The sequence below is a fragment of the Coregonus clupeaformis genome, unplaced genomic scaffold, assembly GCF_020615455.1.
Source record: "Coregonus clupeaformis isolate EN_2021a unplaced genomic scaffold, ASM2061545v1 scaf0005, whole genome shotgun sequence".
In the NCBI taxonomy this organism is placed as follows: Eukaryota; Metazoa; Chordata; class Actinopteri; order Salmoniformes; family Salmonidae; genus Coregonus; species Coregonus clupeaformis.
The window spans coordinates 1,329,052-1,342,930 of NW_025533460.1; the positions used below are offsets into that span (position 1 = coordinate 1,329,052).

At 43.2% G+C, this 13,879-nt stretch overlaps 1 protein-coding gene across 5 annotated transcripts in view; it reads left to right on the forward strand.

The window, feature by feature from the left end:
* LOC121577846 (SPRY domain-containing protein 3) overlaps positions 1–13,879 on the forward strand; it is a 78,651-nt gene extending 64,772 nt beyond the window's left edge. For 4 of the 5 annotated variants that reach the window (XM_041891782.1, XM_041891781.1, XM_041891783.1 and 1 more), the window contains 5 exons: positions 6,395–6,544; positions 9,890–9,947; positions 11,047–11,166; positions 11,376–11,509; positions 13,591–13,879. In XM_041891782.1, coding sequence (XP_041747716.1) covers positions 6,395–6,544; positions 9,890–9,947; positions 11,047–11,166; positions 11,376–11,509; positions 13,591–13,725 — 597 coding nt within the window. In that variant the 3' untranslated portion in view covers positions 13,726–13,879. The remainder of the gene's footprint in view (positions 1–6,394; positions 6,545–9,889; positions 9,948–11,046; positions 11,167–11,375; positions 11,510–13,590) is intronic. The other variant, XM_041891784.1, reaches the window with a different exon arrangement.

The window sequence follows — 13,879 nt, forward strand, 5'->3', positions numbered from 1 at the left end:
ACACCTGTATTTGGGAACTTTCTCCCATTCTTTTCTGCAGATCCTCTCAAGCTCTGTCAGGTTGGATGGGGAGCATTGCTGCACAGCTATTTTCAGGTCTCTCCAGAGATGTTAGATCGGGTTCAAGTCCGGGCTCTGGCTGGGCCACTCAAGGACATTGAGACTTGTCCCGAAGCCACTCCTGTGTTGTCTTGGCTGGGTGTTTAGGGTCGTTGTCCTGTTGGAAGGGGAGCCTTCGCCCCAGTCTGCCCCAGTCTGAAGTCCTGAGCGCTATGGAACAGGTTTTCATCAAGGATCTCGCTGTACATTGCTCCGTTCATCTTTCCCTCGATCCTGACTAGTCTCCCAGTCCCTGCTGCTGAAATACATCCCCACAGCATACTGCTGCCACCACCATGCTTCACCATAAGGATGGTGCCAGGTTTCCTCCAGACGTGATGCTTGGCATTCAGGACAAAGAGTTCAATCTTGGTTTCATCAGACCAGAGAATCTTGTTTCTCATGGTCTGAGAGTCCTTTCGGTGTCTTTTGGCAAACTCCAAGCGGGCTGTCATGTGCCTTTTACTGAGGAGTGGCTTCCGTCTGGCCACTCTACCATAAAGGCCTGATTGATGGTGTGCTGCAGAGATGGTTGTCCTTCTGGAAGGTTCTCCCATCTCCACAGAGGAACTCTGGAGCTCTGTCAGAGTAACCATCAGGTTCTTGGTCACCTCCATGAACAAGGCCCTTCTCCCCTGATTGCTCAGTTTGGCCCGGTGGCCAGCTCTAGGAAGAGTCTTGATGGTTACAAACTTCTTCCATTTAAGAATGATGGAGGCCACTGTGTTCTTGGGGACCTTCAATGCTGCAGAAAAGTTTTGCTACCCTTCCCCAGATCTGTGCCTCGACACAATCCTGTCTTGGAGCTCTACGGTTAATTCCTTTGACCTCATGGCTTGGTTTTTGCTCTGACATGCACTGTCAACTGTGGGACCTTATATAGACAGGTGTGTGCCTTTCCAAATCATGTCCAATCAATTGAATTTACCACAGGTGGACTCCAATCAAGTTGTAGAAACATCTCAAGGATTATCAATGGAAACAGGATGCACCTGAGCTCAATTTCGAGTCTCATAGCAAAGGGTCTGAATACTTATGTAAATAAGGAATTCTAAAAACCTGTTTTCGCTTAGTCATTATGGGGTATTGTGTGTAGATTGAGGATACATTTTTTTTTACATTCATTTTAGAATAAGGCTGTAACGTAACAAAACGCAGAAAAAGGGAAGGGGTCTGAATACTTTCCGAATGCACTAATCAGTTAAATTTGACATTGAACTGTAACCCTGTAAGAATCCTGGATCTAGCTGTCGGGCAGTTTTTTGTGTAAAGATCTCAGAAATGCAGTGTAACGTAACATTTCATGTCTCCTTATGTTACGGGGTGAAAACAATTTTCATGGGCACACAAAGCCCCCAAAATGTTGGTGATTGCAAAATCGAATGCTTCTAACCGAGAGTCACCTTACCTTGGTTGTTCAATAATTATGCATAATACTTGTTGGATGTGCATTTGGTGTTGAGCTGTTTATTTACCCATTATATTTTCACACATCTTCTGATACAGAAAGGAATTTTCTGAATGACAGTCAAGTGACAAACAGCTGTTGTGATACCGCATGCAATGCAACAACAGCAAAAGTGCTGGAAAAAAGGTATGCTCTATTGCGGTAAAACCACGTGCGGTTATTATGAGGATGACAACATCTAATTCTGGCTTCAAACTTGGCTTTCCATGCAAATCCTTCCATTACAAAAGGAACCTGGTTTTTGGTCACTTTCTCAAGATAAAAACAACGATGGTGAGCTTCAAATGGTGAGATGAATGCTACCACTATTCATGGGTTTATTATGTGTGCCTGCGTCGGCCACATAGGCTACAGAAAAATCACCATGCATCCAATTTCTTTTGTCAGGCAAGTCCACATCATTCTCACATTTTAGAATGTAATAATAATTTGTATATCAAGGCATTGGAAAGGCCTAAAAATATATATTATATTTAAAACAGTGAACATTAGTCTCTGGCTCTGGTATTATGCTGGTGGACATTTTTAACAAATGAAAAATAGTTGGATAAGTACCTGGGGACTGAGTCCGTGATAATTTTGTGGACCAGACTAAATTGAATTAATACTAGTATTTTTTTCCACAGATAGCCAGCCTAGCTGCTTAAAATGCTCGACCTCCAGATGAGTATGAGGGGGGAGTTGAAGTACAATTCTTACATGCTTGTTTTGGCTGGTCTGCAGCTTATTTTTGAGATGTTTGGGGATGCTGGTGAACCATAATGTGCAGGCATAATCAAAGTGACACTGAACTAGCGCACTTCCCAGAGTTTTTAGGGTGTCTATAGCTAGGTTTCCATCCAATTGGCGGCATATTTTCATGTGCATTTTCCCATCAGAGTTGTGTTTCCATCAAATTGACTTGTTGCGGATAATCTGTGCGTAAATACGTAGTGCACATACAAATTACTTTTGCGGTTAAATTCCCATGTACCGAATAAAAAATACAAGTTAAATGTTGCGTAGCTATAGTGAAAGTGCTCACTCTGGTATGTGCGCTCTAGCCAACAGCTGGCAGATACAGTGCGGGTATAGCCTACATGATGAGATTATTATGGACAAAAGGGCGAGATTATTTGTATTTGTCAAACGGCAGCCAAGCATCAATCATCATATCACCAGAATAAGATTGTTTACTTATTGAAAGGAGAATCAAGCTCATCACTGTGCACTTTCACCACCCTATGAAGTTCATCATAACTTATTTAATCTGTAGCCTAATTAACTGTCGTAGTGGGAGGACCACACAACATATCATCGCGTGACTCCAAGTTTACTTCGATATGATGGTTATTATATCAATATTTGTGCATAAAAGCGTTTCCACCGCCATTTCTCCGCATTATAGATTACAGACACAAAAAGATCCCACCTTGTCTAGAGTATTTAGTTTTGTCGACATTTGGAAAGTTTACCAACAAATTTGCTGTTTCCATCAGGCCTGTCGTGACACTTTTTATCCGACGTACTTGACTCCCATAAAAAGGTTGAATGAAAACCTGGTTAATGTCACGCCATTTTGAGGATGCTGGAATAATATTTTGGACGAATGTGTGCATGCCTACAGGAGACATGAATTAGCCTAATCAGATTACAACATTGGGACTGGTTGTGTTTATGCCACATATAAAAGTTACATTATAAACATTTAGGCTATATTAAAGTGTTAGGTTCTACAGTGGGGAAAAAAAGTATTTAGTCAGCCACCAATTGTGCAAGTTCTCCCACTTCAAAAGATGAGAGAGGCCTGTAATTTTCATCATAGGTACACGTCAACTATGACAGACAAAATTAGAAAAAAAAATCCTGAAAATCACATTGTAGGATTTTTAATGAATTTATTTGCAAATTATGGTGGAAAATAAGTATTTGGTCAATAACAAAAGTTTCTCAATACTTTGTTATATACCCTTTGTTGGCAATGACACAGGTCAAACGTTTTCTGTAAGTCTTCACAAGGTTTTCACACACTGTTGCTGGTATTTTGGCCCATTCCTCCATGCAGATCTCCTCTAGAGCAGTGATGTTTTGGGGCTGTCGCTGGGCAACACAGACTTTCAACTCCCTCCAAAGATTTTCTATGGGGGTTGAGATCTGGAGACTGGCTAGGCCACTCCAGGACCTTGAAATGCTTCTTACGAAGGCACTCCTTCGTTGCCCGGGCGGTGTGTTTGGGATCATTGTCATGCTGAAAGACCCAGCCACGTTTCATCTTCAATGCCCTTGCTGATGGAAGGAGGTTTTCACTCAAAATCTCACGATACATGGCCCCATTCATTCTTTCCTTTACACGGATCAGTCGTCTTGGTCCCTTTGCAGAAAAACAGCCCCAAAGCATGATGTTTCCACCCCCATGCTTCACAGTAGGTATGGTGTTCTTTGGATGCAACTCAGCATTCTTTGTCCTCCAAACACGACGAGTTGAGTTTTTACCAAAAAGTTATATTTTGGTTTCATCTGACCATATGACATTCTCCCAATCCTCTTCTGGATCATCCAAATGCACTCTAGCAAACTTCAGACGGGCCTGGACATGTACTGGCTTAAGCAGGGGGACACGTCTGGCACTGCAGGATTTGAGTCCCTGGCGGCGTAGTGTGTTACTGATGGTAGGCTTTGTTACTTTGGTCCCACCTCTCTGCAGGTCATTCACTAGGTCCCCCCGTGTGGTTCTGGGATTTTTGCTCACCGTTCTTGTGATCATTTTGACCCCACGGGGTGAGATCTTGCGTGGAGCCCCAGATCGAGGGAGATTATCAGTGGTCTTGTATGTCTTCCATTTCCTAATAATTGCTCCCACAGTTGATTTCTTCAAACCGAGCTGCTTACCTATTGCAGATTCAGTCTTCCCAGCCTGGTGCAGGTCTACAATTTTGTTTCTGGTGTCCTTTGACAGCTCTTTGGTCTTGGCCATAGTGGAGTTTGGAGTGTGACTGTTTGAGGTTGTGGACAGGTGTCTTTTATACTGATAACAAGTTCAAACAGGTGCCATTTAATACAGGTAACGAGTGGAGGACAGAGGAGCCTCTTAAAGAAGAAGTTACAGGTCTGTGAGAGCCAGAAATCTTGCTTGTTTGTAGGTGACCAAATACTTATTTTCCACCATAATTTGCAAATAAATTCACAAAAAATCCTACAATGTGATTTTCTGGAGAAAAAAAATCTCAATTTGTCTGTCATAGTTGACGTGTACCTATGAAAATTACAGGCCTCTCTCATCTTTTTAAGTGGGAGAACTAGCACAATTGGTTGCTGACTAAATACTTTTTCCCCCCACTATGTGCGCGAGGAATAGTTGCTCAGATTGGAGAGGAGACAGAGCACGTGTTTAGCTTTCCTGAATAACTAGCCTGCCGGGAGCATGTGGCCACAATATTATAGGACGATTTGGGAGAATGACGATCCGCAACAGGCAGCACATCTCACTATCAGAAGTGAAAATACAGCCAGACTGGCCTGCTACTGTGTCTTTCTAGACCTTATAAACTGTGGAGAGTAGACCCACAACTGATCCAAATGGAAAGAAACATTTACATCACAGGTCTTTTGCATCGTTATTCAAATGAAACTTTTTTCACTGCAGCCTAGAGTATAATTTTGTACTCGCTTGAATACAATAATGCAATTATTCATTGCATTGTGGTGTTTGTTGTAGGCTAGCCTAGATAGGATCATTGTATTGTCCCTAAACAAGATCAATAGGGGAGCTTTTTTTAGTTATTTCATGCGCAATAGCTATTTCTATTTGTTCTTTTGGATTCATATTGAATTTTTATGCTGCTTTGAATGCCTTTATGTGTGGTATGATTGCTAGTTAGCCTATTGCAGATCTGGACAAATAATCCACCTACCAATATTGTCACTGAATGTTGGACAGAGCGCAGGATTGGTAGACTATATTGACCTGTGGTATAGTCAAAGTTAGCACGTGGAAAAGCGTAGTGCATAAGGGAAGAACCAAAACACCTTGATATAGGGGAGGCACATGCAAGCGGATAAGGACATTGGGCTAGGATGGAAGAAATAATTTAATAAAACATGCAATAGAGCAAATGTAAACCAAGGGGAAAAAACACACTACCCTCCCCTGCGCAACAAAAAAAAGGTTAGACAACCCTCCCATATTTTGGAACCCCCACCCCCTACCCCAGTAAATTTCGAACTGTCCCTAACTTGCAAGATCAAGCTTCTTGGTTACAACAGAGACAATCAGTCCCCTCCTGGTTCAGGATCCCTGCTGCCTAAATTAGTTTTGAGCGTGCAGCAAACTGTGAGTAGCCTTTTAAGATAGTTGTGTAACTTTAGGAGCTGGGTTGTCTGTCCTTGCAATTAGTTTATGTTTTCTTGCGCTTGTCAGCTAGCATCCGCTATGGGAATTCGCTAGTAATTTGTTAGTCTTTTGTAAGCATTATTTTCAAGAAATAGCGCCCTTGTGTCCACTGCCGCTAATACGTATACCCCGGTATGTTACAGGAACGGTATGAAAATCAATATTTACAAGTGTTTTTTTTAACTGAGCCAACAGTGTGTTTTTATAATCAATATATGACATAATCATATCATAAATTGTCTATTGTTCTTGTCCTGAGGGTAGTTGTGTGCTGAACGTACTGAGAAGAATGTGCTTCTTCTTTACTTCCCTGGCCCTGTGTCCTTGATGCTGTTAAATGGTACTGAATGTACTCCATTGAGCTAGTGGGTTTGTGCAAGAATGGGTTTTCAATTTGTTTATTTATTTGTAGATATTTGCCTTATTGTATTGTGTGATACCATCCTTCTCCCCATCAGTTGGTAGAGTACGTGGGTAAAGGGAAAAGCATCATGGATGTGGGTTTGGCCCAGGCCGATCTACCCCTCAACACACGCTGCCACTACTATGAGCTGGAGATCACTGACGCAGGAGAGAAGTGCTACATCGCCCTGGGACTGGCACGCAGGGTACGTGTCCTTATCATATTTCATTTTTTTAATGATTTTTCTAGTTTATTGGACGGAGTCAGTAAAGAGAGAGGAAAGTAAACAGCAGAAATGGTGTGCTAGAAGGGCGTGCGTGGGCCAGATTCAAGCAAACTCTAGCACTGACATACAGTACATGTGTGCTCCGAATGCAGCGGCAGTAACCGCTAGATCACAGTCCACGTCCTCATACAAAATCATCATCAACTTCATCATTATCATTGTTCATTGCTATTATCACTATTGTCATTATCTCCAGCACAATGAACATCAATGACACTATTATGATCGTCATCATCACCCTACATTCTCATTATCCAGCCTAGAATGAGTCCATCTGAAACATGTTATACTTCCATAGCATTCTACGGTTCTTAATTCACTCTAATATCACATAAAATAAATGTTTTCATACCAATCCGTATATAACATCTACATCTGTTGTACAAATTCTGAATGTGCATTTAAAGATATATGCAGGCCTCAATTCCAAATGAATGGGAAAGATGGGCACCATCTAAAAAGGTGGAATTAGGCAAGATGCCAATCAAACCTTAATTTTGGGGTGAAAAGGAGGTAAAAGGAAAAAGAAACTGAGGTAGTTGTGTAACCAGTCAGTGCCTTTGGTCAAATGTTGCTGTCACTTATCTCGCTACCCCAGCCATGACGATCCTCTCCTCCACTTCTCTCACTATTTCCACCCCATTCTGAGTGATGGATGACGGAGAGGGGAAAAGCGAACAACAGAATAAATATTGTCTCATTTGAACCCCTCATTTGGTGTTCCGTAGAAAACACAGGCTGTTCCATTTACATGCTAGCCAATCGTGCTAACATGATAGCAACACTGACTGAAGTGGAGTGTGGGAAATGTGCTGTATCGAACCCGGTCTCCACCTCACAAGATTACAGCCACTTATCTATCTATCTATCTCTCTCTCTCTCTCTCTCTCTCTCTCTCTCTCTCTCTCTCTCTCTCTCTCTCTCTCTCTCTCTCTCTCTCTCTCTCTCTCTCTCTCTCTCTCTCTCTCTCTCTCTCTCTCTCTCTCTCTCTCTCTCTCTCTCTCTCTCTCTCTCTCTCTCTCTCTCTCTCTCTCTCTCTCTCTCTCTCTCTCTCTCTCTCTCTCTCTCTCTCTCTCTCTCTCTCTCTCTCTCTCTCTCTCTCTCTCTCTCTCTCTCTCTCTCTCTCTCTCTCTCTCTCTCTCTCTCTCTCTCTCTCTCTCTCTCTCTCTCTCTCTCTCTCTCTCTCTCTCACTCATATTATCCATCTATCGCTGTTATTTTTCTTCTGTTACTCATGGCAAGCATAGTTTATTTCACTATTTCCAAGTGAATGACAACTTTCACAGTGTGGCAGTTTTCCAAGCATGGCTATTTAGCCGCTAGGTAGCTGGGCATTTTTGTCTGTTGAGTTGCTTACACAGAAAGAAACGACGTAAAAAGCAAAGTATACAGCAAGTGTTTGCGTCCTCTGGGTTAGAAAGATCAAGTTGCTAATATCGTAGATAAAAGCTAATATCATAAATTAATTAATTTGGACCCCTTCCAACGGTGTCTCTCTGTATAATTGATGACAGCGATTATCTCCATATTGTGGAAATATCATCTGACAGGCAGTTTAGAGAGGGCTTGTCTAATGACTGTTTGCTCAACACAGAGACACCTGAACTCATTATGACAGCAGAGATTTGATCAACATGGAATCTGCCCATCCTGTTTAATGTAAATTAAAGAGCTCCTACTTCAGATATGTCAGTTATTTTATCAGATAAGAGAACCTGGAAATAAGAGCCCCTAGATACTGCTGGATCCTTCTTAAACCTTTTGACTACATCTGGAGCTCCAACTTCATGGAGAGTTTCAAGTAAGTCACAGTTCAGGTATGCCTCCCCGTTTCGGCAAACAAAGGGGAGTAGGTTTGCTCAACAACAAATGGCAGGACAAAAACCCTCCAAAAGGACTTATTCAGAGGAGAAACGTCAGGATACCCGTGCTTCATCAGAAAATGGAGCAAAGCCTGAACATAAGAAGTAAATCTCTGCCTGTTTTTTGAGTGCCCCAACTTTTTAATAGGTGTTGGTGTCTTCTATCTTTGGCCTGTACCTCCTGATAGCTCACCACTGTGGTTCCATGGGTGTTGTAAGGATGTGTTGTACCCAGACAATGACAGTAAGTCCTCCATTGGCCTATGAAGCGAAACCATCCTGATGTCAGTTAGTTACGTTTGCCCAATTAATCTACCTTTGATCAATTCCACACCCTTGTTAATCTCTGGGGTTGCCTAATGTCATGTCACACACAGTCAATCTCTCCCTACCTCCTAAACCTTAGCACTCTTGTCTGTGTGTGTTGCTTGGCACTAAAGGCTGGATGAGGGCGAGAGAATAGAGCTCTGTGATTTCACTGATTGTTTTCCGGGAATTATTTTCTAGAGCAGTCTGTGGTTCTGGTGGGGCATCATAAATCCAACAGTCTGCCATTCCTGAGGTTTCAGACTTCCACTCCTCCCCTTCACCTCCTAGCAGGCCCAATGAGCCATCCTCATTAATGTGTTGATTGTGAACCATTACCTCTCACAGGAAAAATCAGAGGCGGACGTCATCCCCGTTCAGAAACCACTTAAGTCCACTTGTGGTGAAAGCAGATCAGTGACAACTTTGAATCCTCTTTTTTATTGGAGAATGGTGGGATGGTGTGATACACATTCCTGTGTCATTCTATCTCTCGGTCTCCTACCTCTCCATCTCTTTCTTCTCATCTATCATGGTCGTCATCTTCACTTTTTCATCCCTTGATCATACTCACATTTAATCTCCTCATCTTCCCATCTCTCCATTGCCTCACCTGTCCATCTCCATACCTCTCCCACTATCTGACCCTCTCTTTATCCACTGTCCTCTCCTCCCTGTGTCTCTATCTCTCCATATCTATACCAGTAAAACCCTTGCCACTGTGGCCATAGGGGCTTCCATTGGCACAAAGGCAGCTCTCTTCTCATTCTTCTCCACACCAGTTAGCATTAGTCGTGACCTGGTGGCGCCACAGTACATGTCTTTGTGTGTTTCAGTGAATAATACCAGCATAGAAGCTAGGGCTGTTAGCTCCGGTGACGCCATCCCCAGCTGATGTTACCCACGGTGTGTTAAAGATTAGTATCTGAGTCTTCCATTGTATGGGCTGATGGACAGGGTGCACCCCCATTAAATGTGACTCATCTTAATAATAATATTGTTATTACTTATCTTCAGATCTTATCAGCTACAACACTGGGCCTTTGTTGGGGTTTCTGTTAGCTTTGCATTGACATATTATCACTTAATTTCACAGGATTACCCCAAAAACAGACACCCTGGCTGGAGCAGGGGCTCCATAGCCTATCATGCAGGTGAGTGTCCAGAGTCATGTAGCGTCTGTCTGTCTGTCTGTCTGCAAGTGTTCCTGCGTGATGGTTTGGTTGGTTGCTTGAATGTGTCTGTCTCTGTACCTGCTAGCCATGCATGATTCTAATTATTGTTCAGACCAACTCCTCACTTGAGACACGTGCAGAAGTCAAAACTGTCACACAAATCTCCCATTGACGTCAATGTATTCTTTATCTAAACTAGCTTTTCATACTTATCTCAAGTTAGGATTCGGCCCACAGTTTGAACGCCTTCAGTTCATAGTGAGGAAGTAGTCAATCTCATACTGTATAGAACAGAATGTATCCTTATGTGTCTGTATGAAAGGCCTGTTTGGTGTAGCCCTTGGCTAACCTATAGAGGAAGACAGAAAGGAGAAGTGGTCCAACTCAAACATATACAGAAAAGGCAGAACTTGTCCAACTCCAACATACTGTATATGAACTGTGCTGCCCTGACTTAACCTATAGACAGAATGCCCCATAGGGCTCTGGTCAAAAGTAGTGCACTATGTAGGGAATAGGGTGCCATGTAGGGCTCAGCCAGATTGAGAGAAAAGCTGAGAAAGGAGTTGTCCAAGTCCCCATGAATGGTGGGATACCCTTATCAGTGTGTTTGTCTTATGATAAGCCTGTGTGTTTATCACTGTTTATCTGCCAAAGTGGTGATTAGGTGAAACCCCACCTAGTGATCTCTTCATGTTTCATCTGTTCCATGTCATTGTTTCTCTCTTCCTAAAATCCACCCTAAGGATGAGATAGTAGCTCTTTCCTCTCGTATTCCCCCTGACCTCTGGTTGACTATTCTACTGGCGAGGGAGGTTGAGATGAGGACAAATGGAGTTTTAAGTTTATGTTCTAGGCACACAGCAGTCGGAGTCTCAATCTTCTCACTCATTTGGAAGTTCTGGGTTGGGCTCATTTTTGTTTTCAATTCAGTTAATCTAGGAGATTAATTGAAATAGGAATTTTCTGTTTGCCCTGAACTGACTGAATTTGCATGGAATTGAAATACAGAATGATTCAAACTCGCATACATGCTCTCTCATACACACACTCTCTCTTTTATCCTTCCCTCTCTCAGATGATGGGAAGCTCTTCCAGGGTAGAGGGGTGGGGGACGCCTTTGGCCCTCGCTGTTTTGAGGGGGACGTCATGGGCTGTGGCATCATGTTCCCACGGGACTACATCCTGGACAGTGGAGGTGAGTGGACCAATAGGCTGCTGCCATTTGAGACAGACAACCATGAAACAAACAATGTCATTAGATGATCAAATTAAAATAAAGCAGCAAATGTGAGTGGGGATTTTGAATGGTATACTTAATTAACTGTCTCCCTGTCTATCAATCTGTCTGTCTTGCCATGTGTCTGTGTGTCTGTCTTTCTGAGCATATCGGTGTGGCTCCCTCAGATGACAGAGACGACGGGGACTTGGAGGTGCGGCCCAAGCAGCGGCGTGTCCAGAACGACCTCTACATGAACGATGAAGACGAGGAGGAGGATGGAGAGGAACTGGAGGGGGAGCAGGAGGGGAGGAAGGTCATGGTGAGAGACTCTCTTTTGTCTACATCAGCAAACCTTCAAACAGGGCCAGAGCATTAGCTCTGTGAGAGGCAGGAGAGGGGTTATGTCTAATTAGTTAGGGTTTTACAGTGGGGAAAAAAAGTATTTAGTCAGCCACCAATTGTGCAAGTTCTCCCACTTAAAAAGATGAGAGAGGCCTGTAATTTTCATCATTGGTACACGTCAACTATGACAGACAAAATGAGGGAAAAAAATCCAGAAAATCACATTGTAGGATTTGTAATGAATTTATTTGCAAATTATGGTGGAAAATAAGTATTTGGTCAATAACAAAAGTTTCTCAATACTTTGTTATATACCCTTTGTTGGCAATGACACAGGTCAAACGTTTTCACACACTGTTGCTGGTATTTTGGCCCATTCCTCCATGCAGATCTCCTCTAGAGCAGTGATGTTTTGGGGCTGTCGCTGGGCAACACGGACTTTCAACTCAATCAATCAATCAATCAATTTTATTTTATATAGCCCTTCTTACATCAGCTAATATCTCGAAGTGCTGTACAGAAACCCAGCCTAAAACCCCAAACAGCTAGTAATGCAGGTGTAGAAGCACGGTGGCTAGGAAAAACTCCCTAGAAAGGCGAAAGCCTAGGAAGAAACCTAGAGAGGAACCAGGCTATGAGGGGTTCACTCCCTCCAAGGGTTCACTCCCCCCATTCACTCCCTCCAAAGATTTTCTATGGGGTTGAGATCTGGATACTGGCTAGGCCACTCCAGGACCTTGAAATGCTTCTTACGAAGCCACTCCTTCGTTGCCCGGGCGGTGTGTTTGGGATCATTGTCATGCTGAAAGACCCAGCCACATTTCATCTTCAATGCCCTTGCTGATGGAAGGAGGTTTTCACTCAAAATCTCACGATACATGGCCCCATTCATTCTTTCCTTTACACGGATCAGTCGTCCTGGTCCTTTTGCAGAAAAACAGCCCCAAAGCATGATGTTTCCACCCCCATGCTTCACAGTAGGTATGGTGTTCTTTGGATGCAACTCAGCATTCTTTGTCCTCCAAACACGACGAGTTGAGTTTTTACCAAAAAGTTATATTTTGGTTTCATCTGACCATATGACATTCTCCCAATCCTCTTCTGGATCATCCAAATGCACTCTAGCAAACTTCAGACGGGCCTGGACATGTACTGGCTTAAGCAGGGGGACACGTCTGGCACTGCAGGATTTGAGTCCCTGGCGGCGTAGTGTGTTACTGATGGTAGGCTTTGTTATTTTGGTCCCAGCTCTCTGCAGGTCATTCACTAGGTCCCCCCGTGTGGTTCTGGGATTTTTGCTCACCGTTCTTGTTATCATTTTGACCCCACGGGGTGAGATCTTGCGTGGAGCCCCAGATCGAGGGAGATTATCAGTGGTCTTGTATGTCTTCCATTTCCTAATAATTGCTCCCACAGTTGATTTCTTCAAACCAAGCTGCTTACCTATTGCAGATTCAGTCTTCCCAGCCTGGTGCAGGTCTACAATTTTGTTTCTGGTGTCCTTTGACAGCTCTTTGGTCTTGGCCATAGTGGAGTTTGGAGTGTGACTGTTTGAGGTTGTGGACAGGTGTCTTTTATACTGATAACAAGTTCAAACAGGTGCCATTAATACAGGTAACGAGTGGAGGACAGAGGAGCCTCTTAAAGAAGAAGTTACAGGTCTGTGAGATCCAGAAATCTTGCTTGTTTGTAGGTGACCAAATACTTATTTTCCACCATAATTTGCAAATAAATTCATAAAAAATCCTACAATGTGATTTTCTGGAGAAAAAAAATCTCAATTTGTCTGTCATAGTTGACGTGTACCTATGATGAAAATTACAGGCCTATCTCATCTTTTTAAGTGGGAGAACTTGCACAATTGGTGGCTGACTAAATACTTTTTTCCCCCACTGTATATGTGATGTGTACAGATTGATATAGGAGTTGTAAAACAGTAGGCACTGAATTTTAAGTGGAAATTGTCACCTTTGTTCATATCCTAAATTCATTTAAATTGAATCAACCCTAACCCTGGTGTGAATATTAGCTCACTGTCGCACCCTTGTGTTGTGCTAGGTGTTCTTCACACGGAATGGGAAGGTGGTGGGCCGCAAGGAGGTGGCAGTGCCAGCAGGGGGGTTCTACCCTACCATCGGCATGATGAGCACCGGGGAAAAGGTCAGGGTGGACCTGCACCCCCTAAGCGGCTGAGAGGAGAGGAGAGGAGGGATGGAGGAGAGGAGGATGGAGTGAAGAGGGTAGGGACATGACCAGAGAGAGAAGTGGCTCCAACACACAGACGCACACACACCACAACACAAACTCCCCAAAAAAACAATTTGGTTGTGCATCAGCAATTTTTATC